Raw genomic sequence first — 26,798 nt, forward strand, 5'->3', positions numbered from 1 at the left:
TTTCCTAGGTTATTTAACATAAACGATTCCTGAGATGTTGGTTGATCCATGGAACTTTAAATTGATGGAACAGAGGAGTTTATAATTATAAGGCTAAATCCTATACCATTTACAAGGGGGGGAAAGCTTTACTGAGGAAGTTATTTCCAAGTAAACTTGGATATTTCACTGTTAGAAGCTACACATACTTTACGAGTGGCTTCATGCAGTATGCTAAATCTAAATCTGAGTTAACAAGATGTGGTTGCTGTATTCACATAACATATGCTCCTCCTGATTTAACTGTGTGATATAATGGAATAAACCATGCAACATGCCAAGACAATGTTTGATTCACCACCACCTGCTGAACCATAAATATCTACTGTACTCCCATTGGAGCCTAGTCTAGCATGTTGTTTGTATGCAGCCTATTTGATATACATAATATATACCATCTCATCACCATCATTTTAGCCATTGTCTATCCACTCCAGGGAGAAGGCCTCTTCCACATGTTTCCAACCAATATAGTCCTGAGCTTTATATGGTAAATATATTCCATAAAAATACCAATACAAACCATTTACTGTATTTTATTTTCATTACGTTTTACAGTTTTCTCCAGGGATCATTCCAAAGGAAAATAAGGTTGAAATCATAATTATTCATAACATAAGGAAAAAGGAAAAGCTTGCTGAAAAAAATCCTGTATGTGTGTTTGTGTATTTGCATTCTAATATCTTATATCAGGTTCTGTCTGGGCTGCAAAATTCCGGGTGATCACAAGTTGGCAACAAAGTTCTGTTTGATCAAGATACAGCAACCTTAATTTTTCAGTTTGCACTGATGGGGAACTTTGTAGTAGGTAGCCTTCCTTACCTTTGAACTATGTGTTAATCATACTTTCCTCAGGCTGATGCCTTGCAGGTGTATAGAATTACAACTGCCATCATCTTGATACTGATGGAAATTGTAATTCAATGCAAAGATCGTAGGGTTAGAGAAGGAGATAAGGAGATAGTGCATAATAATGGTAATGTTCTAATAAAAGTTAGAACCCTAGAGGTAAAGGAGCAGAAAATTACATGTATTTCTATTGGGGTCATAATACCAACATATTATTTATATTTTAAAATTTAAAAGAACTTTAATACTAGAGACTAGAGGAGAGTGCAAAAGTTGGCTTGAAACTCAACATAAAATTAAAATAAGATCATGGCATTTGGTCCCATCACTTCCTGGCAAATAAAAGGGGAAGAAATTAAAGCAGTGGCAGATTTTCTTTTCTTGGGCTTTAAGATCACTGCAGATGGTGAATGCAGCCATGAAATTAAAAGACGCTTGCTCCTTGGGAGGAAAACTATAGCAAACCTAGACAGCATATTAAAAAACAGAGATATAACCTTGCTGATAAAGGTCTGTACGGTCAAACTATGGTTTTCCCAGTAGTGTAATGTATGGCTGTGAGATATGGACCATAAGGAAGGATGAGTGCCAAAGAATTGATGCTTTCGAATTGTGGAGAAGACTCTTAAGAATTCTTTGAACTACAAGGAGATCAAATCAGTCAGTCCTAAAAGAAATAAATCCGGACTGTTGTTTGGAAGGACAGCTACTGAAGCTAAAGCTCAAATACTTTGGGCACCAAATGAGAAGAGAGGACTCATTGGATAAGACTCTGATGTTGGGAAAGATTGAAGGTAAAAGGAGAAAGGGATGGCAGAGGATAAGATAGATAGTGTCATTGGCACGGTGGGCATGTGTTTGGGTGGACTCTGGGAGATGGGGGGGCTGGCATGCTGTGGTCCATGGGGTTGCAAAGAGTTGGGCATGACGTAGTGACTGAACAACAACAAAATGCTTTTCAGTTGCTTGTACTGAGGAAACCAACTAAACTGATATTTCATTGCAGCTACTGTAACATTTTAGTTTTTGCCAGGATATCTGATCATCCAGTATGAGCTTTTTACCACTTGCCATTAGGCTTACTTAAATGTCACTTTTTTATAAATTGCTTCCAAGTGGAGACTCCAGGTGACAATTTGAATTTTAAATTGTAATCTAATTTTTCACACTTCTCTCATCCTTTTTTAAATTTCATCCACAGAGAAAAACAGATTACAAACAATTCTAAACTCAGGCTTCTCAAATCTTTTTTTTTGGGGGGGGGATAAATCTTGTATGCATATAATCATGCAACGTGCAGTGCAATCAAGCTAATTGCACATGCAAATTGTGCATATATAGCTCTCCCAGTGTGGACTTTAGTATGCACATGGTGTTACCAAAGAGAAGTGAGCTGTGTGAAATCAAATTGTAATATTTAATTTACATATTTATTTTCAGCTGTTGGTAATACATCCACAATGTGCTTTTTACTGAAGAAACCTATTCTCTGCATAGGGTACAGTAAACACAGCCAATCTTTTTATCATGCACTTCTGTGTTGAACAATAATTTGGAAAACAGGGTGGCCTTCTGCTTCTATCTTTCAATGAAGAAGCAGAAAGCTAGTAATTAATTTCACCATATGTTGGGAATGCAAAAAAACCCCAACCATAAGCAAATTGTTATTCTAGTAATTCTGTCTGGGGTCTATTTTAAAAGTAGACTCAAAGCTCTGATTTGTAGACTCTCTGCAAACTGATAAGACTGGTAGGTAACCTTGGCTCTTTTATGACTTGTGGACTTCAGGCTCAGGAATTCTGGGAGTGGAAGTCCACGAGTCATAAGAGAGCCAAGGTTGCCTACCCCTGTGATAAGAGAAGTCTGTTTTTCCCATCTGATACTTTCCACTGTTTGGACTGATTGGGAATATTAAGAGTTGAATTCTAGCTATCCAGAGGATATGAAGTTGGAGGAGGCTGCATCAAGAAGCTGCCAATCATCAATAAACTCCATCAAATTAAAATTTCATGCAGAATACATAAATCCCACTTCTGAACTGTTGCTGAATGCAAAGTGAAACATTTGCACAAAACATGATTTCTACTTCAGCATTGATCTCCCTAAGCTCAGAGAACCCCCAGCTAAAAGTGAACTGGGGCTACTGTTATCGCAAGCAATTCTTATACCAAAAGTGCTAGTGGGGCATAGGTAGGTAGTTCTCTGTAATTCAATTTTCTTCTTCTTAGTTTTTACCCAGGTCCATGGAAACTTTCCTAGCAAGTTAAGAACATTTCAAAAATAAAACAGTTGGTATCTTTGAGAATCACTTAGAGAAAGATGTGTATCACATGAGTATTTAGTAAGAGAAACCTTACTTATATACTCCATAAATACAGCTATGAAAGTGGGGGGCAGCTTATGCTTTCTGACAGGATATTTTTGAGGACAGACTGGTTGGGATTACAGGATCAAAATATATTGATTTTAGAAAGTTGATACCTAAGTCCTCGGATCTCAAACATGGCATGTATGGATGACAAGGTATCCATGAGGTCTCCTTTGTCAGCCACTAATCTCCTGACCTTCCTGATTTTTACTGTTTTTTTAAAAAATATTACATAAGCAAAAATGAGAAGCTGAAAGGCTGTGAAATCCAGTCTTCAGTCTCTTCTTTGTCCCTACCGTCCCTAAAAAAAAGTTTCTGGGCTTTAATGGATGCTGTAAGCCTTCTTAAAAAATGAACATGGTAGATGGCTGATGTCCAGTGCTTTGTTTGAATTGCAAGTGAAGGAATGAGGAGCATCCCATGGAGAGCAAGCTGGAAAATGTGGTAGCGAGCATTCAGATAAATCTATACCTTATAAGCAGTGATGTCTTTTTGTGAGAGTGCCCATATTATGTTCCAAAATATACTCACATTATGCAACATCTTATGTTCCAAAATTCTAAATGCACATCAGCCCGAAAGGCTGGAGATTTCTGGCCTCTTTTGATTGTTAGGTTTCATAATTTAAAGACATACTGAGAAGAGATGGAATTGCTGCCAGCAATGTACAGGCAGTTGGCTCATATAAGTTAAACATATAGCTAAGATTGTGCATTTCTCTAGATAAGCAACATTTCCAATTATTATAATTCCTGTTTATATCTTTATTTGGAATATCTAAACAGGAAGCAAGTGGAAAAGCTCAAATGTTTCCAAAAATTTATGGCATGATACATTGGCTGTCTAGGAGCCATTTTAAGAGTAGGCATCCCAACACATAGGTTAACTGTGGAATTCACTACCATCAGATATGATTATGATTTTACAGGATTTTAAAAGGGGTACAGAAATTCATGAAGATCAGGACTATCAACAACCACTTTTTTCTGATGGCTACTAGCGTTTCCTTAATTACAGATATCAAACTTTAGAGAACTGTTGTTGGGGGAAAAAAGAATATAGGGCTATTGTGAATTTCCTGATTATATCTGATCGGCCATCCTGGATAATAAGCTTCTAAATTGGGATGGCTGGTCAACCCAACTGTTAGAGTCATTCCCTAGCTGGCTGAGGAATTCTGGGAGTGAAGTCCACAAGTCTTAAAGTTGTCAGGATTGCAGATCCTGCCCTAAGGATTATGAGCTATATTACACCACAGTTGCTGCTGGCTGAAAGCTTAATCTTGAGCCACATTTCACCAGATCTGGGCTCACATATTTATATTCTGCAAAAGAAAATTGTCTTCCAGCCTTAGTTGCAGCACTGGAAATTCTAGTCACTGTGTACTGTGGGAGCAAAAAAACGTGTCTGCTACCTCTCTTAAAAGTATTTGTCACTGAGTCTTCCAGCAACATTCATATATTTTGACTAATTGAAAAGAGGGCTTGGGGTTTTGCCCCAGATTCTTGTTTGTAGTCTTAATCTCTCAACTCTAGAAAGTCCGATCTAAATTAAAAAGGAAATAAATGACTGGATTTTCAGAGAGGAAGGCAGAAAGAATTTGTCATGCCTAGAAGATTTGTTATTTCATTCCAATCTTCAATTTTCCCAAGACTGCTTGATAGGGATTTGTGATTCAGATACTACAAAATAAGTTGTCTCCTGTTTCCTTCACTTTGTCGGTCCTGTTTGTTTCCATTTGTATCATTATTTGTTCCTTCTTCTTTTGGTTGTCATTAAATAGTCTTATTTGGAAGTTTATTATTATTATTATTGATGTTAAATATCAATAATCACTGATATTTAGGAAGAAGTGGTTGATGCAACCCAGTGAGAAAACTGCCCTTTTGGATATACCCGTTTACACTAATAATGTTCAAATGATTCCTGCAATGTACTTTATATTACATTTTGTTTGGATTTTGGATATACTGTATTTCCAGTCTATGTTTGTGCATGTAAACTATTTTGCTCTGTGTGCATAACGTTCCTCTAACAATGCTACTGAATATTACCCCAAATAGGAATGCCTGACCAGTCGAGCTTGCAAATAGATGGTTTAAATTCAGACTTCAGAAAATGATAGATAGACTTTGGCAATAGTGAGTATTAATAGGTTTTGTGTTTTGAGTCTGCTTCTCAAAACGGGAGATTGAATTCCTGAGAGGGAGGGAAGGAGTTTTCAAGGCGGCATAAATATTTTCTAGTCTCCTGCCTCACCCCACACGACCCTTGCTAATTTTGCTATCTGTACTGATGGCTCAAAAATTAAAAATGGTGTATTTCTCCATATTGGCTATGTTAATGGAGCTGTCCATCCCTATTATTAACAGAACAAGGCATTTGGAATATTATGAAAGGGCAACCCATAACATTTAATTTATTTATGTTGCATTTAGACTATCAGCAAGAAGAACTTATAGGTAATTGGCCTCAAATGTCAAAATAGCTTGTTTAGCCACTGGACATGAGTTAGTTAGATGCCACTGACTTCCGATAATTACACAGACAACTGCTTGCTTGAAATAAGTCTTTGACTCAGTCCTTTCATTTTATCTGTTGACTTTCACTCCATCCCTCAACTCTGCCAACTACAGGTAGTCCTCAGCTTACAACAGTTCATTTAGAGACCGTTTGAAGGTACAACGGCACTGGAAAAAGTGATTTATGACCAATTTTCACACTTATGACCATTGCAGCATCCCCTTGGTCACGTGATCAAAATTCCGATGCTTGGCAACTGACTTATATTTATGATGGTTGTCTCTGGGTGATGTGATCACCTTTTTCAACCTTTTGACAAGCAAAATCAATGGGAAAGCCAGATTCATTTAACAGCCTTGTTACTTAACAACTGCAGTGATTCTCTTGTGGGAAGAAAGATCATAAGATAAGGCAAAACTCACTTCATACCAGAAATTTTGGGCTCAATTGTAAACTTAAGTCAAGGACTCCCTGTATAATCATTTTTTTTTAGTCAGGGATGTTGAGTGCTTAGATACTATTTTCTGTTCTAGCCTTGAAAGTTAGTTGTAGTTAGGTTTAATAGGTGCTTGAAGCACACTTAGGTATTTATTGTTATTGTTTCACTATACGGCTATCCTAAATTTTGCAAATTTTCTAAAGCAGCTTTTCCCAATTTAGATGCATTGAACTACAGCTCCCAGAATTGTGAACCGAAAATTTTGTCAGCTGTAGTCCAGCATATCTGGATTTCTTATCAAGGGATATCAATCTAGTAAAACCTCATGTCCTTTTTAGAAAACCATTTTTCAATTCTGGGATTAAAATTAGCATATTCAAGTGAAATACTATTTGATAATACAGATTTTAGGGTTTATTTCAAATCAGATTTATTTTTATTGCTGCAGCTTTACCTCACTGGGTCAGGCCATATGCTATACTGTTGTTTTGCCAACCTCTGATGATGCCTTTCCATAAAAAAGAAAAGAGAGTAGACTTGAGCCACATTAGTTATATCTTATTAGATCTCCAAATAAGATCTATGTCTTATTTGGTCTTCAAGTGGAGACCCAGTTCTTCCCAGAAAATATAAACATCTTTTGGAAACATTGAACCTGTGCTTTATTTATTTATTTATGTTAAATATTTTTGCCGTACTCTCAGTGTTGTTAAGAGCAACTACAGTGGTATGTGGGAATAAAGTTGGAAGACAGAAGGAAGAGCTGCAGACTAGGCAATGGTCAGCTAAAGGGCAGCTGAGCCCATAGAAAGAATAGGTTTATGACTAATATCTCAAAAGGGACCATCCCTAGTTTCTTGAACTGTAAAGGTGAGGGGAGAAACATCTACTTTCAGACCTGCAAGATTCTGTTAATGTAACCTTACAGTAATGATAGAACTATGTCTGTACTACTTTGCAAGGTTGACAGCCACTCACACAGTTCAAAACAAAACAAAAACTGGTTAAGATGCTAAATCTGGACCAGGGAAAGCTGAACCAGGGAAACCCAGATTCAACTTCCTGTTCAGACACTGAGTTCATTTGAGTGTCTTAGAAGGGATCTTTCAGTCTAGTGTCCCTGGTGATGGAGTTGCAGTCAATCAATTAAAGTTAATGTTGGCTTCACAACATTATGGAGCTCTTTACTAGGAATTACTAGGGTTTTATTCTAATCAACATTCATAGGGTTATATCATAAACAAGTGCCAATTTATCATGTTATCTTGCTTCAGGGCAAAACTGGAATGCCTGATGTGATTCTTCGATAATAATTCAGTTGCTGTGAGCTTCCGGGTCGCGGCGGTGCGGTCAATCAAAGGGAGTTGTCCCTTTGCCGGCTGAGTTTCTTGTCGGTAGACCCCTGAGAGGGTCGAAAAGTTGCTCTGGAGGAGCAACCACTGTTGAGGAGGCTTCTCGGATGGCTGAAGAGGGGTGGCGGCGCCCTCTGTAGTCCGGGTATCTCCTTTGGGCCGACGGACTAAAGATCGGTCAGTAAAATGGCCGATCATTTAGCTGCGCCGACCGTAAGCCATAAGATCATCTAAGCAAACAGACCCACCATGGAAGATTCGGTGAGACTTTTTTTTTTACCTCTATTTTCTTTTTTTTCCTGTGAAAAGCTTTTTTTTTTGGACTCATTTCCCTTTTTGTTGAAGCGGCGTTTTAAATGGGGGAAGAAAAGCCTGAGAAAAAGACTAAATCTATTTTTGTTTTAATGGCTGATTTTATTTTTGGCTATTTGGGAGCCCCAAGGAAATTTCTTATTGAGACTTAACACGCTGTGAATTTGGAGAATATAGTTTGTTTTTATTTTTTTATGGTATCCGAAAAGACTGAATATTTAATTAACTTTGATGACTCTTTGGGGGACATTTTCTGCTGAAACTATGTATTGCTTTTGCTATTTTCTTTTCTTGGAATTTGTACAAAGGAAAGAGACTAAGGAACTTGGGAGGAGATGGATATTGATTGATTGCTGGTAAATATAGTCTCCCCCCCAAAAGATAATGTCTTCAAATATGATAAAAATGGAGGAAACTTGTTCAGATTCTATTTATAAGTATATTTTGGACAAAATTTTGGAAAACACGGGGATGATAATTGCCTGCAGTAAGGAGATCTCTCTGCATCGACAAAGCAAAGCACAAGGTTTAAGTGAAACAGCAGTTTATATTCAAGAGACTTGTTCTCAGTCCACTGAGATGGAAGAAGCAAATGTACAGTTGAATTACCAATTGATATTGGAAAAAAGTTTTGATATTAATGGACAAATGACCTATAATAAGGAAATGGAGGAGCTTACTTCAGAAGAACAAGCTGATTTGCAGACACCATTTGACTTTCTGATAGAGGAAAAACTATTGGAAGAAGAGCAAAATTTGATTAAAGAGGACTGTCAACGCTGCAAATATTGTATATTCTTGCTTTTGACAATATGCAGAATTGTCTGGTAATTATGGGGTTAATACAGAGCAGAAGGGGGGTTGGGGGTAAAGCCCGGGAAAGAAAGAGAAAGAAAACATTTGACCTTCACACTAATTGGATAATGTGAGATATGACGGCAATTTAGGGAGGGAACATGCTGATAATTTAATTGCTCAGAGGAAGAGAACTTAGATCCTAGCATCTTCCGTTGTGCCTGTGCCGACATTTTGTAACAATAAAAGATTTTTAGGAAAATAATGCCTGGAAGTTCTTTGAAATGTTTCGTTAGTCGGAACCATAACAAGGACTATATTAAAAAAATGATTTCAACTAAAGTTTATATAACTTTTAAAAAGATGGGAAATGATGATCTGACATGAGTTATTCAGAATAGCTGTAATTCTTATATCAGCCCAATAAAATGGATAATGGGAGACCTCTTGTTGCTGTGTACAGTGTGGCAGGAACGAATGGGAGAGCTATCTGCGGAACTAGAGATTCAACTATGGAAACCTATTTGGAATAGGAAGAAACCCAGAATAAGATATAAATATTAAATTTGAGGTGATAATTATGGATGGTAAAGGTTTTATAGCAACTCAGATTGTTTTAGATTTGGATTTTATTAAAAGGGAGGCTAGGCTATTATGAAATGATTTAGAATTTAATACTGAAATGTAGCAAGAATATGCTTCTTTTTTCTCTCTTTTTTTCTTTTCTCTTTTCTCTTTATTCTTTGTTCTTTTTTGGGGGGAATGAGATAGAATTAATAATTGGAGAATTATTGAAAAAGAATAGATTTAAATAAGAGGAACTTGGGGTACCTGAATAGTAAATATAGAGGTTAGTTTAAATTTTAACATTTGAAAAATTAATAAAGTGTAAAACAGGATTTTTGAGATAGATAATGAGCTCTTCTAAACGTTTATTGATTAATGAAATTCTTATGTAGCAATATAAATGAAAATTTGTTTTAGAAATGTATTAATTATAATATATCTTAAATAAATGGAGAGTTTCAGTTTAAGTTTAAATATGTGAGAAATTATAGATTTGTATAGAATAGACACTGAGCGGTTGAAAGTTTTGATTGATTAAGATAATTTATATTTAGATATATTGAATGATTTTATTCGAATCAATTTGATTATAATATTATATATAGATAGAGAGGGAAATTTTAAGAAATATTGTGTGAACTGTATATTTATAATGCTGTTGTTTTCTTTTTGTAATTGATCACCATATCTCCACGTTGCCTCTTAAGCTTCTGTTGGTGCAAAATGGAAAACTAATAAAAATTGTTTAAAAATAATAATAATTCAGTTGCTGTCAGGATACTAACCATGTCTAAGCTAAATAACAATGTTAGGTATGCTGTGCTCAGAATAGAGTGTTTTCCCCTATTCGGCTGATAAGCAAACAATTCAATTTTGCATGCTCCATGTAAAATGAACCAAATATGACTACTGTACATAAGCTAATATAACTACAGGTAGTCCTTGACTTATGACCACAATTCAGCCCAACATTTTTGTTGCTAAACAAGACAATTGTTAAGTGAGTTTTGCCCCATTTATGACCTTTCTTGTTAGGCGAATCACTGCAGTTGTTAAGTGAGTAACATGGTTGTTAAGTGAATTTGGCTTCCTCATTGACTTTGCTTGTCAGAAGATCACAAAAGGTGCCAAGCTTCTGAATTTTGATCACATGACCATGGAGATGCTGCAACAGTCATAAGTATGAAAAACGTTCCTAAGTCACTTTTTCAGTGATGTTGTAACTTTGAACTGTTATAAGTTAACGACTACTTGTAGTTGCGAATAACAGAACACATTAATATATGGAATGTTAGTGCTTCCTTTTATTTCAATCTCATGGTTTCAATCTCTTTATTTCAGATTCTTAACCTGAACAGAAGACCATTACACCTGTGCTGTGGATGTTAAGCTTTATGTATGGCGCGGTTAAAGTTACAACCTGTCACTTCAGCCTTCCTCCGGTTTGGGCTTTTTACTTTTATCCTGTTTTTAAATGGTCTACAAGTAGATGCTGGCACGGGGACAGATTCACCAAGCATAGGACATAACACCACATGCTCAGGTTCTTCTGAGTGCAAAGAGGGTGTTATCTTGCCAATATGGTATCCAGAAAACCCATCTTTGGGGGACAAAATTGCCAGAGTTATTGTTTATTTTGTGGCACTCATATATATGTTTCTTGGAGTTTCTATCATTGCCGACCGTTTCATGGCCTCTATAGAGGTCATTACATCACAGGAAAAAGAGATTACGGTTAGGAAACCCAATGGAGAAGCCATCACCACCACCATCCGAATATGGAATGAAACTGTTTCCAATTTGACCCTCATGGCTCTTGGTTCCTCTGCCCCTGAGATCCTTTTGTCATTGATAGAGGTATGTGGTCATGGATTCATTGCTGGTGAGCTGGGCCCTTCTACCATTGTTGGGAGTGCAGCTTTCAATATGTTTATCATCATAGCCATCTGTGTCTATGTCATTCCTGATGGGGAGACGAGGAAGATAAAACATTTGAGAGTTTTCTTTGTCACAGCTGCATGGAGCATCTTTGCCTATATCTGGTTATACATGATCCTTGCGGTCTTCTCTCCAGGTGTGGTTCAGGTATGGGAAGGCTTGCTCACTCTGTTTTTCTTCCCTGTTTGTGTCATCCTGGCTTGGATTGCGGACAGAAGGCTGTTTCTCTATAAATATATGCACAAAAAGTACCGTACTGACAAACACAGGGGTATTATCATTGAAACAGAAGGGGATCATCCCAAAGGGATTGAAATGGATGGTAAGATGATGAACTCCCATTTTTTAGATGGAAACCTAGTGCCTATGGAGGGGAAAGAGGTGGATGAGTCTCGCAAAGAGATGATCCGGATCCTCAAGGACCTGAAACAAAAGCACCCAGAAAAAGACTTAGATCAGCTGGTAGAAATGGCCAACTACTATGCTTTATCCCACCAGCAAAAAAGCAGAGCATTCTATCGGATTCAGGCTACCAGGATGATGACTGGAGCAGGAAATATTCTCAAAAAGCATGTAGCTGAGCAAGCCAAGAGGAGTACTAGCTTGCATGAAGTACGGCCAGAGGAGCCAGAAGAATTCATCTCCAAAATTTATTTTGATCCTTGTTCCTATCAATGTCTTGAGAACTGTGGTGCTGTCCTCCTAACTGTTGTCCGGAAAGGAGGTGATGTTTCCAAGACCATATATGTGGATTACAAAACAGAAGATGGCTCTGCTAATGCTGGGGCTGACTATGAATTTACAGAGGGGACAGTTGTTTTGAAGTCTGGGGAGACCCAGAAAGAGTTCTCTATAGGGATCATTGATGATGATATCTTTGAAGAGGATGAACACTTTTTTGTGCGTCTTAGCAACCTACGGGTGATTGATGCAGAGGAACCTCCTGAAATCAACAAACTGCCATATCCCAAGGCCATACTGATCTCACCTTGTGTGGCTACTGTGACTATCTTAGATGACGACCATGCGGGCATCTTCACCTTCGAGTGTGATGTGATACATATCAGTGAGAGCATTGGGGTGATAGAAGTGAAAGTTCTTAGAACATCCGGTGCCCGGGGTACAGTCATAGTCCCCTTTAGAACAGTTGAAGGAACAGCAAAAGGAGGAGGAGAGGATTTTGAAGACAGTTATGGAGAACTGGAATTCAAGAATGATGAAACTGTGTAAGTAACCAATTTTCATTATTTTAATAGTCATTTGTATTTAATCTGACAATTTTCATCCATCGCAGGTAAACATGGGCAACGTGGACTGTCCTTTCTTCTCCTCTAGTTTCCATACTTACCTCCTCTACATAAGAACCTTGTAGCAGGATCTAGTTCCTTTTCTTTCTAAGAGATGAATTAATGGGTACATAGAAGCTTTTTGATGGCCTAAATAACTTAACAGTTGCCTAATATGTATTTTAAAGAATCTGTTAAGATTCAATACTAAAACACTTCAGAATTTAAACCAATGGAATCTTGATCATGTTAACTGCATGTAATTAATGGATTGAATTATCCTTGGCCATCAAAATCTTACATTACCAAACTAATCTAGGATTCCCCAATTTGTTGCCTTCTAGATATGCTAGATTTCTTTTCCTGTGAATTATACTGACTGGGAATTAGGAAATTTAAAATCCAACACATCCAGAGGGCATCCGGCTGGGGAAGGCTGCTCTCAGTTCGCTATTTTTTTCATGAACCAAATCAATAATTTCTTTAAAAAAAAACAGTAATAGTTCCATACTGTTGATTACTTAGAGAAGAGTCTTTCAATCAGTTTTCAAGAATGGACTCAAATAATTTTCATATAGTAAATTAGTTTTTTATTATAATGGGATTCTATATTATTAAATAATGATACAGTATACTATATTACCGTATTCATCTCTGACATAGCAGATCCTGTAAACAAATTCCTCCATTAGCGAAGTCTGCTTGGACATTAATTACAAACATTCACCTGACAGAATTTGGTCACATGCTCCTTTTCTATTGCCACTTTCTTTTGATTCAAAGGATTTTTATTTAAATGTTGAAGAGGAAAGAATTAATATGCCTCCAATGTAATCATCTCTTTCAGGAAAGCCTTAATAATAGTCTTCTAAAAACAACACAACAGTACATTCCATGGACATGCTTTCCTCTATATGCTTCTATAGTCTATTCTAGTTGACTTCTCTGGGAGATTCTGTTGTGGAATGCATGCAGATTAGCATCCTGTCCTCACCTTGTTCAGGAAAAAGCAGATAGTTCAGTGATTTTACATGATAAAGGCATCACTAGTAAAGTAGGACATTATATCTGCCTTTAATCTCAGAGAATTCTTTCCAGTTACCGTGGAATGACCACACCGAGCTAAACTGATTAACATTGTAACTTGATTTAACATATTTCCTATGCTCTGGTAAGCAAAGGTCTTAAGCACTATAGAAACGATAACGTGGCATTTAAAAAAAAATCTGTGCCTGCCCACTGACATCATAGCAAATTACATCACACATGCTCACTGCATTTTCATGGTTAATTACCTTAATTACCCGGCCCTAATTTTTTGTTCCTTCAGGGGGAGATTCTGCATGTTGTGCTACATCAGATGTGTCAAATAGTCAATGGTTTGTCACAGAAACACCAGATTATTCAGACCAAGGAGTTCTGCTTGCAAGTGGCTTTCACATAATAATTCATTACTCTTTCCCATATTGATTAAGCTTCTACTGATGTTCGCAAGAGGATTTAAAGGTGCCTGGACATAAGGTGTGGGTCTGAAGGCCTGGGCTCTAAACTGCTGTCCTGGTATTTCATATATGATCAAAAAGTAAGAGAGCTTCTGTGTGAATGTAGTTAGGTTCTTGGCTGAGCTGAGGTTTCTTAGTTGTGTTCAAGCAAACCTGAATAGAAGTCCTTTAAACCATTATGCTCAGCTAAGAGATGATGGATTTTTTTGTGTACACCCACATACTCACAATGAACATCCACAAGGTATATCATGTTAGCACTTTCACATCCCAGGTTCTACAAAAGATTTATCAGGGAATAGATTTTGGCCTCCTTGGGGATATATTATATAAGCACCAGTTCTTCACAAGCGATTGACCAGAGATGATTGCAGTGGACGCATTTTCTTAACCCAGAAGTGGCAATGGGGGGGGGGATCTCATTAAACTACTGAAAGAGATAAAACAATTTTGATTCTTTTAAAAAAAACTTCCATGGGAGGAATACCAGGGGGGAAAAAATCTAAAGCAAAATTTTGAAGGAAGCTGATCCTGCCACAGTTCTTACTTATTGCTTCTGTAACTCTAGTATGGTCAAAGTTTCCTTACCTACATTTGGGCTGGAAAAATGCACTGTTGGCATATAGCTGGTCAAGGTGATTTTCTTGAAACACATTGTGATTTCATTGGGAATCTAATGTTTACAAATTACTGCTTAATCGTGCAGGTAACGTACATTCCACGTTCACTTGCTTCTCCCTACAGAGCTGACAACCTGCAGTTCTTTTGCATATTTTCAGCTGCACCTCTGTAAGTTCTCTCTTGGATTCTATAGGTATTTTGGGAATACGTATTTTCGGAATATGTATACCACATACTCATCCTAAAGCTTTAGGTCAGAAAAATTAAATACAGTAAAACAAATTGAATTGTAAACACACAGAGGGATTCAAGAATTACTTCAAAAGCCCTGTGCATAGAAAAAGATTTCAGTTTGCCACTGGAAAAGGCAGTGCATTGGTGTCAGCAAAGGGTGTTCCAAATTGGGGATGCCACCAGTGAGAAGACCATTTGCAAATGGATCGGCTGTGATCATAGACTGGCAGGCATCATTTCATCAATCTTCTTACAGGTTAGGAGCCTGGAAAAATGCCCACTATCTAAATTCTGCTGATAGCCCTTGAGCCTATCTATGGCAGGCAGGTATAGTTATTAATATTTAGTATCCATATATTAGGTACCCTAAAGCCTTCTTTCCCATGAGCCTGCCTCCCATTAATATGTACTTCAGACCTTCACTCAAATATTTTACCCACTGGAAGTTTTTTTTTCCCCCGGTTGTCCTTTTTTACTTGAGTTTCCAACAGCAATTTTCAATCCCCCTTTGCTGCCACTAAGACTCAGCACAACAGTAATTCATGTTTGTGTTCTCAAGGCTTTAATAGAAACGGTAGCAGAATCAAGCCCATAGTCTTTGGAAGGGTTTTGTTTGTTTTTGTTTTTGTTTTTAATCATCTAATGTTCTAAGAGCTGGTTCTTTTAATACTTAGTAGTGCAACACTGGCTGGTATATACAATTGCAATGCTTTAAAATCTATCAAGTAAGTTTCATTTATTTTAGTGCATATTTTTAAAATTCAAGGGACTTTGGAGCACATATATCTCTAACCTTTTTAATCTGGTTTTTTTTTTAATCTTAATAACTGATACGGGGAAAGAAACCTGGAGTGGATCTATTTGGGTTATTTCCTCTTTCTTTTCCTTCATCTCCTTTGCAAATAGACCTCACCTGTATCCTTGCCATCTTTCACCACCTCTGTATATTTATTTTTTATCTGAACCTGCCCCTACTCACAGGCTACTCATTCTTGTACTGCATCCTAGATCTCATCCCAAAAGTCCTGCAATGCTCAAGAAACCGCCAGAATGCTTTCCTAGAAGATAAAAAGGGTTTTCTTAAGACGTGTCAGTGAATAAATGATACCCCAAAACTGAGAGTAGGAAAATAACTGAGTTATGGCAACCCATTTGGCATGCCAAGCCAAGTCTTGTCTTCGCCATTTCCCTCAGTTTCAGTGTTTTATGTCCGGTTGGATGCATTGAGCTCAATGAGGATTTTGCTATTGTGTTCACATCTGTAGCTTCATACAGATATGCTTCTTAATCAATGAAAATTGTTTAAGGGGAAAGTGAAAGTATACTTCAGTTCCTGGCCCTATCATCCTTCTTAAAAGTGTACATTTGTAAAAGCAGATCTGTTATACCTGTGTAGGCTTTGTATGCACTTCAGAATTTGCAAATTGGGTAGGGAGACAGATGGTTGCAGGGTTGATGATAGAGATGTAACTTGTGGGATCTCAACTTTTCCTTGCTTATATAGGGGTTATTTTATTGATTTTATTGGTTGAGTGCACTGGTTACATAGTAAGGTAATATGGTAACTCTAGTAATTTTATAACATTAGCTTTCAAAGTAAGTATGTAGTATGTCTTTGGTTTTGCTAATAAAATTCATGGTCCCATTACAAGAGTAGTATTAAAGTTTAATATTAAGAACCAGTCTTCAGTATTAAACTCGGAGACAAGTTGGCAATTAGCCCAGAGAATGAAACGACCATCACTAATCTTTTGCATGAAGTCTATTATTATTTCTTAATACTTGTTATGTATTCAGAGCTGTAGACTAAAAGTCCAACTTAGATAGCTGACACCTCTGTCTCTAGCAATTTTCTTCCATCAGCCAGCCAGATCAGGCCCTTGATTTACTGGGAAGCTGAGAGTGATAACAACTGATGCAAGTAAAGAATTAGAATGAAGATTGAGAATGGATTAGGGTCGATGTGTGGAAGAAGGGAGTGGAAAGTGATTACTTCTCAACCTCCACTGTACTTATATGTATAAACAGAAAATCACTTTTCGGCACTCCTTTGACCTCCTTTATTCATAGAGGGAACCAGAAAAGTCAGTGGTGTGCTATAGCATTCTGCTACAATTCTAAATCTGTCAATTCTAATATTGGGATAGGTCCCACTGATATTGTCTGGACATATTTATTTTTTTAGATGGTGATGGTGATGGTGATGATGATGATGATGATGATGATGATATCCATTCAGTTGGTGATTCTAAGGGCCAGGTCTCCCCACATCTTCTGAACTTACACTATTTCTTTGAGTTTTTCTATGCTCTGGCTGGTGTCAGATGATACACTTTGATGGTGTATTTATTTGTTTGCTTGCTTGCTTGTTCGTTTGTTTATTTTATTATTTATTTATTTAGCTGCCCATCTCACTAAATATGACACTAGTGGCTTAAACCAGTAGCCTAAACAATATCATAACTATTTAAATCCTTTAAAAAAGTAAATATAAATGAAAATATCCATATAAACACAATGCACTCATCAGGCAGGCCTCCACTTGGCATCCTCAAGGTTCCTGGAAGAACCATGTTTTCAAATCCTTCTGAAATGTTAATGGGGATGGAGCTAATCTCACCTTGGGGGGGGGATGATAAGCCACAGCAGAAAGGGCATGGTATCCAGGTCCCTTCAGATGAAGCAGATGGGATCCACAACATATGCCTCCTTCTGGACATGATGGACAGGTAGATGTGATCAGGAAAAGGAGGTCACTCAAAGAACCTGGACACATGCCATATAGGGCTTTATAGGTCAAAATAGAATCTTGAATTGTACTTAGAAGCAAACTGAGAGCCAATGCAGCTCTTGGAACAGAGGTGTAATGTGCCATCCTAGAGACGCATATAACTGTCCATGCAACTACATTCTGCATCAGTTGAAATGTCCACATACTCTTCAAGAGTAGCCCTATGTAGAGGCCATTACAGTTATCCACTATGGAGGTGACTGGGGCATAGGTGACTATGAGTAGAGCAGTGGGTCCCAGAAAGGTGCAACTGGTGCACAACATGAAGCTGTGAAAGGCACTTCTAGTTATGACTGCTACTTGCTCCTTGAGCAAGAGTCATAAATCTAGAAGTACTTCCAGATTGTGCACTGGGTCTGTAGTATAAGATGGTAAAGTCGTAGGTCCAGAAAACCTTAGTTTTCTTTCTTTTTATTTTCTTGCGCCTTTTTCTTTCTTCTTTCTCTTTTTTTTAGATTTGTCTTTTGATTTATGCAAAAAAATAATAAACATAAATTAAAAAGAAAAGAACTTGATTAGAGTTCTGCATATTCCCTTCTAACCCAATTGACATAATCAATATTAGAACTGATGTTTCTGTCTGTTTGTCTGTTTTCTACATCTCATCATTTGGCTTGCTGGAGGCAAGAGGGGTCAAGTATGAGGGGGATCAAAGTAGGTCATTCAAAAGGTCGGCCAATTGAAACCAAATGCCCACAAATATCTGTCCATGGAAAGGAAAGCAATTGGTGCTTGTTTTCCTGGTTCTGGTGGGAGGGATAAAGAAGTAGGATAAAGAAATGACCACCAATCAGAGATCATGATAACTACAGTCCAGACAGAACAGCTGGCCATCATCATTGTTAATAAGTAAAAGAGATATCCTTTTTAAGGTAGTTACATAAAACCACTATTTTTAAGAAAACTGTTTCAAATGTGAAATTATGAAAATTTGAAGATAAATTCTTAAATTCCCGATACTGAAATGAGTGGATAATTTTTACATGGGATATGTGAAAAAAGCACTGATATTTAGTCAGAGTCACATATTTCTATTGTGTAATGTTTTTATACCAGAAAAGCTGTCGAATATCAAGGTGGAAGTTTTATTATTAAGTATTGGCTTGACATTCTCCATGCTGGATATGTTCCAAAAGTTGTAAATCTGATATGCTTTCTTCTTTTCTTAGGCGGTAATATCTGTAAAAAATACCTATTTCCTTCATTTGATTTCACTGCATATTTGCTGCATAGAACTATGAGCATTAATTGGCTGCAATAAGTGGAAGAGAGAAATGTGATTTATAAGTGTTGAATTCTTCTTTATAACAGGTCTTCAAACAGGCTGCTTGGTCAGCTTTCAGAGATTCCTGCACTGACCAGAGGGGTTAGACTAGATCAGGGGTCTTCAAATTTGGCCCTTTTATGACTTGTGGACTTCAACTCCCAGAATTCCTCAGCCAGCATGCCTGGCTGAGGAATTCTGGGAGTTGAAGTCCACAAGTCATAAAAGAGTCAAGTTTGAAGACCCCTGGACTAGATCATCTCTTACGATTTCTGTTTCTATGACCTGATTTAATTTTATTCATGTACTGGTTAATTATATTCCTGCTTTTCCTCCCAGAGCTTTAAATGGCATTCATAATTCTCTCATATCAATATTATCCACATAAAAAATTTCTGAGGAAGGCTAATTTGAAAGATCACTAGTGATAGAACCAAAGTGAATTGAGGATGACTTGAACCCTAGGTCTAGACTGTTAATTGCTGCACTTATATAGATTGCCTCGGGTTGGAGCATATGGTGGATGGCTTGCAAGGAAATTAGGAGTTATTTTCAGAATTTTAAACTCAGTCTACTGAAATTAGATACCCTGACAGTTTCTAAAAGTAGAGATATGCTCTGTGACCTCTTATAATGGGTCTTCAAACTTGGCCCTTTTATGACTTGTGAACTTCAACTCCCAGAATTCCTCAGCCAGCATCCACAAGTCATAAAAGGGCCAAGTTTGAAGATCCCTGTCTTATAGCTTTAATGATGGGGACTAATGAAAAGTACATGGAATGAAGGAGAATAGTGTATGGATGGATCTGTGGTATCTTCAATTCAAGGTAACTCCCAAACAATCTGTGACTTGAATGAAATATGTCAGCAGAGAATATGTGAGGAGCATTCTAAGCATTAAAAGACCTTGGCAGGAAGACTTGAGATTAATTCTCATAGGAAGGACATGAATTTGCATAACCATAGAGAAAGCAAGCCCTAATATGCCATTTTTGATGCAGACTAAACAATTAGTTTGTGGTTGATGCAGTTTCAGTTACTCTTCATTGTGGTATGAAAGAATCTTTCTATCTGGTGTACCTTAGCAATATGTAATGGTGTGCTCCCTTCAGGTATTTTAGAAGTGTGGGCAAAAATATTTTTGCTGACTTCTTTTTGTTGTCAGAAAAGTTTAATTTTGCTTTGTAATCTTAGAGTTAGAAGATTTTCCCTCCTCAGTTGAAAGGTTCTCCACACCTCTGAGTCTTGCTTTCGAAAGAGAGTGTATAGTAGGTCTAATTTTGCTTCTGCAAGTGGTGTTGCTGGCCACTAGTTTCACGAAATCTTCAGGCAACTTCTATTTTTGATCTGAAGAACTTGGCAACCCATGTTTATCCTTATGAATTCTTCCATTCATTTTGATCTTCAGAAGAAATATTCATTAAGGCCTTGTGTCAATTGAATAGAAGGATTTCATGACAGTGATTCTTAAATTGCAGTTGTATAATCTAATCGTAATCATCTCAATTAGATATTGCTGCAGATTTTGGGAGAGCAAAGGAATAAAGGGCTTTTTAAAATCCCTCTGTCTTTCAATCAGACTTTTGTAATTAATATACATGCTCACATATAATTTTTCTGCTTGTATGAGGGTAGGGTTAAGGGGGAAGTAGAGAAAGATTTTCCCTAATCCTATTGAAATATCAACATGCATATATGAGATGCTCATTTCTTAAAATGCATAAATCTGCTAAGATTAAATAATTCAAAAGGCTATGTTGAACTTCCCAGTGGAATACTTTATAGCAGATATTAAGGATCTTTTTGAGTAGTGGATGCATTTAAAATCTTGAGATCTTGCTCAATTGGCTCAATTTGCCAAATGGCTGTATAGGAAGATTTGCCCATCTACAAAATGACTGCTCTGAGGAACATAAGTTAAAGCAGAATCCTGTCTGCCATTAACTCTAGCCTCCCACTCCCACCAGGATATGGTCAGAAGAAAATAAAATCTCATACATTAAGTTGGATGAAGTAGAAATGTAGATGAATAGTGCCCAAACCCCCAAACCCCATAGTGGTTTCAAAAGCCACTGAGAAATCAACAGGTGGAGCCATTGTGGCTCCACCTGTTAACCATCAGGAATAGTCTAGATCAGTGGTTCTCAACCTGTGGGTTGGGACCCCATTTGGGGTCAAACGACCATTTCACGGGGGTCGCCAAACAACGCAGTCCGCCATTTTTTTCCCCTTTTCCTTAGCTGTGCTACTCCCTTTTATTCTATTGGCTTTTGAAAGCCAATAGAATAGACTCTCTTGAATAGAGTCTAATTCTATTGGCTTTCAAAAGCCAATAGGAATTGTCCAGGCTGTCTCTGCCCTGCTGAGCCCGCCAAAAGTCCCATTCTGCAAACGGTGCTGCACCAGTTGAGTAGTCCTTGACTTACGACCGGTTGAGTAGTCCTCGACTTACGACCGGTTGGGGGGTCACGTCATTAAAAAGGTTGAGAACCACTGGTCTAGCTATAGACTACCACTGTGAATGCCAGTTCTATCTGTATTGTACAGTTAAATTAATGGAATCTTGCAAGTCTGAAGGTGTTACCTTCTACTCTCTGGAAAACTAGGGATGGTCCCTTCTAAAACACTTCCCATACTCACTCCTTCTATGGATGGAGATATCTTTTATATGATGATTATCTAATCTGAAGTTCTTCCTCCAAGATCATTTCTGCATACCAGTATACCATCAAACTCATCCATTAGTGCAGTTAATGCTGTCTCAATATTCCACCTGCAGACAATCCATTTTTTCCAGGGTTTTCTATAGTTGCAACACAACCACTTTCTCAGCAATCTTCCCTAAAAAGGAAAGGTTGGAGAGTGATTGGCCAGCAGTAAATTCTTGAGGATGGGGCATAGACAGATTTCAAGGCTGGCACAACCATCTTCTTTCTCAAAGAGGATGACCCTATTGTGTGGACTCCTCCTCCTCCTCCTCCTCCTCCTCCTCCTCCTCCTCCTTCTTCTTCGTACTAGTACTAGTACTACTACTACTACTACTGCAACTAAGGTTTGATATCTTACTGGAATTTTGAACTGAACAAATGCTGGTTTGGAATTATACTTCTCCCCTCCTCTTCCCACTGCCCAAAATCCCTGCACATTTTGTGCTGGATTGCACCATGAATAAGAACCAGTCTAATATTTAAAATGGAGCTGATCTCAATTAATTTACTTACCATAGAATTATAGGGATCTAATGGGGCATTAAATCTAATTCTTGCTCATTGCTGGACTCCAAATTAAGACCCCCTGTAGACAGATGTTGACTCTCAGCATGAACATATTCAGTAAACATGTTCACCATCATTCTTAGAAACCAGTTCCATGATAAAACTGCTGATATTAAAAAAATGTTCTACCATTCTACTAGAATCTGCCTTCCTATAGACCACTATTTTGTTTGGGCTAATAAAGAACAAAGTATGGTGTTCTTCTCCTTGGAGTCACTCAAAGAATCATATTAGATCCCCCTCAATAATCTTCTTTCAAGGCTAAATATGTCCCAGTATTTCAGTCTTTCTTTTTAATTCCTGATTTACAGTCCCTTGGTTATCTTTGCTGTCTCCAAGTCTGTTCCACTTTCTCTACATCCTTTTTAACGTACAATGTTTAGAAGGGAATACAATATTCAATATGAGATCTACCCAATGTAGAATAAAGAGGACTATTATTTCCTGTGATTTGGAAACTATTTCTTTTAATGCAGCCTAAAATTACACTTGCATTTTTAGCAGTCATACTTCTTTGCTTATTCATATTCAATTATGCATATTCAACACATATGCACCTATTAATACTAAATCAGAGGTTTCCCTTGTTTTATCTTTGCATTTTATTTCTTTTTTCTAAATGAAGAAATTTGGATTTGTCTTCATTACAATTCATTAATTTATTTTTAGCCCATTTGTTTATATATATAGAAAGAATAAAATACAAAACAATAGAATAAACAAGCAAAATGAAACAAAACAAAAGCATACATTCAATCCTAACAACAACAAAAAGGAAAAAAATAGCGTACAAAAAAAGAAGAAAAAGTGGTCAATTAAATTTAACATTTAAATCTAGGATTCGCCCTGGCTGGGTGCTGAAAGAAAAGAAAAAGCAGTAAATTCTCCTCCCCTTTTATATACATACATACATACATACATGTACATATATACATATATACATACATACATGCATACATACATACATAAGAAAAGCAATCAACAGGTTGAGCTAAACATTACACTAATTTTCAAATCCCTCTGTTAACTTTCTGTTATTATATTTAGCATGTAGATAGTCCGATTTCTAAAGGTAAAGATAACCCTTTCCAGCTTATCCCAGTGAAAGGGAATATTATTTTGTTTCAGGAGATCTGTCAGGAAAAAATATTCTTTACGTTTCTTTAATATTGTAATTGTAATTTCTTAGAATATTTGCACCTCTTTCCCAGAAATGTTAAATCTCTGGTGGTAATGTTTCTGAATTTGTTGTTGTTGTTGTTAATTGTGAAGTCGTGTCCGACCCATCGCGACCCCATGGACAGCGTTCCTCCAGGTCTTCCTGTCTTCTACCATCGTTTCTGAATTACTTGCTGTTTAATAGATTTTCTTATAAATTGGATCATAACATCTCTTGGTAGTTGTCTTCTAGCCGCATATGCTGAATTTATTCTGTAAATCTTGTCTATTTCTTTAGAGAAGTCTACTTTCTCGTCATTAAACCATTTAATCATTTCTGTTTCAATTACATCACTTAAGTTGCGGAGCTGCTCAGGAATTCCTCTGAGGTGCAGAAAAACTCCTTCAGTTTCAAATCCAATAACAGTACATTTTGGTTAAGAAGGTCTATCCTTGTGTCTGTCTCATCCATTCTAATCTGTATATTTTAAATATCTTCTCAGTTCTTCCAAGTCACGTTTTAATTCAGTTTCTTTTTAGGAGCATTGTTGCAAATATCCTCTCTTATAACTAGTTGCTGGCAGCAGAAAAGAAGGCAAAAATACAGGGTTCTCTTTTCAAATTTGGATAAGGAGTTCCAAAAGCAAAACTAAGCAGCTGACAGGAGAAATAGTGTTGATATACAAACTCACAGAGTGTGTGGGGGGGAGGTTTCTAAGCTTTTAACGTAGAAAACCCAAGAATTGTATGCAGAATGCAGAAGAAACAGAATAAAGATATAAAGTCTTTTCAAGTTGATAATATATACAGTCTTTTTGGTAGAAGTTCAATATAGTTAAATCGGTAACTCATTTTCTCAGTAAGCTAAAAAAAAAACTTGTTGCCATTTGTCTTTTCCATACAGAATGATTAATTATTTCAAGACACTCCTCCAGTGTTATTAAATTGGTTAGAGTCCACGAGGAGGGAAAGCATCTAAATTCCAGCACATAGCCAGCAATTAACATGCAAAGAGTAGAAAGAAAAAAAACCATTGCAAAGCGTGAAGTGTTTGAAGACATTGGCTGGCCAGACATGATGTCAATCCTCTTCTCTGGCAAACTTACCAGGGAGAAGAAATTCGCTAAATATTCACACATACCCAAACACCTCCGATCAAGGAATGCCATCCAAGAAGCTTCAGTGCGATTCCATATCACTCCTTTTCTAATCCAGGAGTGAAGTGTATACAGAGACCTGCTCTGCAGCTATCAAACCAGCCTTTTGTCTAGCAGAACAAAGATATGTGCTGCTAGTTCAGAGCACCATACAGCATGGAATCAGCCCATTTCTTTATCAAGATCATTTTTAATTTTATTTCTGTCTTCTAAAATAATAGCTGTCCCCTCCAGTTTTGTTTCATATGAAAATTTGCTCTGAATTTTCCACTTTGGCGGAGAGAAGAACTCAATATTAATTTTCTGCCCTGTGAACATTTTAATTGCTTTGAAGCTGAAAAAGTGCTAAGCAAGCAATTTATCAATTATGCTTAAAAATTTCCTTTCATTTAGTTTGCATATTGTTGGAAGTAGATCCACTTTAAAACTAGCCATTCGTTTCACTGATCCAAATCATTAATAAAAAAGGATATTGAAGATTGCCAAGATTTAATTCTGTGGCACACCATATGATACATCACCCCAGTTTAAGAGAAAACAATTTGAGAAACTCTTTGGATCTACCGTAAATGCCAGCGTATAAGACGACTTCCGCGAGTGCTGAAATCGGCGCCAAAGACGGGGGTCGTCTTATACGCCGGGTCGTCTTATGTGCCGGAAATACTGGTAGTTTCCGGCGTATAAGACGACGTTCTAGGAATGCGGCCCGGCTATAAAGACGGGGGTCGTCTTATACGCTGGATCGCCTAATACGGTGGCATATACGGTAAAGGTCTTAAAGCCAACTGAAGATCACCTAATAAACATGATGCTAACTGGAGCATCATGGGATATCCTCTATTGGGGCTGCTGTAGTAGATGAATCTGGCAGTGGAGAGGAAATAGTACTAGATGTTCTACTGTTTATGGTCCCTTCCAACCCTTACATTCCACAATTCTCATACATGAAATGAGCAAATGAGCAGCGGCATCTTTTGACTATAAAAAGATGTTTTGTCTGTTTTTTTTAAAAGGAAAGCTAAGAATCTGGGTCATACCACTTGTTCAGGTGAGTGGCTGCTTTTCTTGTTCATCCTTGCAGATGAATTGGAAAAATCTTCTGGACTGTCAACCTACCCACACCATAGAGTGGTGTGCTTATTCAGCATCCAGTGTTTTTTTAATGGAGACTGGGGCATTCTGAAACATACTGATCTGTTCCTGCTCAAGGCTATTAAAAAGAGAAAGTATCCATGTGCATACAGGTAATCCTTGACCTACAATGCAGTTGGGACCAGAATTTTGGTTATAAATCATGACCAGATTTGATTTTATAACCAATTTTACCGTGCTCACTAAGCAAATCATCTGATCCTAAGTCCAAAATAAAGCTCCTGAATAGGTGGTCACATGACTGTGGGATGCAGCAGCTGTTTGTAAATGTGAGCCAGGTGCCAAGCATCGAAAATGAGGTCATATGACTGTGAGGCATGACATTTTGCAATGGCCAGAAGTGCTGTACAGGCTATATAGAACCCTTTTCGAGGTCTTTGTAACTCCAAACACTTGTTAAATGACCAGTTCTAAATCAAGAATTATCTGTATCTGCACTGAGAAAATAATGTTAGACTCCATAGGACTTTGATACATGCCAATCCTTGCATGCACATTTCTGCTCCCTGCATGGAGCATAAATTTACTGTGTTTCTATAAATATATTTTCACAATATACTAATTTTCCCAAAAAGTAAGGACGGGAGGGGGGAGGGAGGGAGGGAGGAAAGAAGGAGATATCCTGTTTAGGCCTCTATTTTTTTAAAGTATCTTCTGCCTCCATTAAAAATAACATAGAAGTTTTGCTGTTATATTGTTATTTTTTTTAAAAGAACTTAAAGTGAATATTCAAATACTAAAGAGTGATATTTTGCTCCATCTGCCTCCCTTGCCCTCTGGTCAAAGTGTGAGGATTAAGTTCAGGGTGCATCTGTTGTTCCTTAGAGATTGGTTTAACACCTCATTTCCTTTCTTTCCCAAAAAATAAAAAAAATGGATGGAAGCATTTGAGAGCACTGACAAAATGCTATGTGCTGGGACCTCAGTTTACCACTGTAGCATGCTGAGGAGTTTTTAATGTATTGTTTTAAAGTGCAGAGAAACTGATGGTAAGGATGAAATGATGAAGTAGAACTGAATGTTTAAGTACTGTATTTTTGAATGCATTCATCCATTCCCAAAGACCTTGGGCTGTGCATTTGACTCGGGCAAAACAGAACAACTACTTCTGGATTGGGAAGATAAAATCCCAAAGTGTAGCCTTGTAGTTTTGTTACTTCAAATGGACAGGGAAAG

At 37.3% G+C, this 26,798-nt stretch overlaps 1 protein-coding gene across 4 annotated transcripts in view; it reads left to right on the forward strand.

Moving 5' to 3' along the window:
• The window catches only part of SLC8A3 (solute carrier family 8 member A3), a 211,192-nt gene that overhangs the window by 36,766 nt on the left and 147,628 nt on the right, over window positions 1–26,798 (forward strand). For all 4 annotated transcript variants that reach the window (XM_039334448.1, XM_039334440.1, XM_039334432.1 and 1 more), the window contains exon 2: window positions 10,586–12,408. In XM_039334448.1, coding sequence (XP_039190382.1) covers window positions 10,643–12,408 — 1,766 coding nt within the window. In that variant the 5' untranslated portion in view covers window positions 10,586–10,642. The remainder of the gene's footprint in view (window positions 1–10,585; window positions 12,409–26,798) is intronic.

Source organism: Crotalus tigris, unplaced genomic scaffold (genome assembly GCF_016545835.1).
Source record: "Crotalus tigris isolate CLP2741 ecotype Arizona unplaced genomic scaffold, ASM1654583v1 scf7180000017545.3456711, whole genome shotgun sequence".
Taxonomy (NCBI): domain Eukaryota; kingdom Metazoa; phylum Chordata; class Lepidosauria; order Squamata; family Viperidae; genus Crotalus; species Crotalus tigris.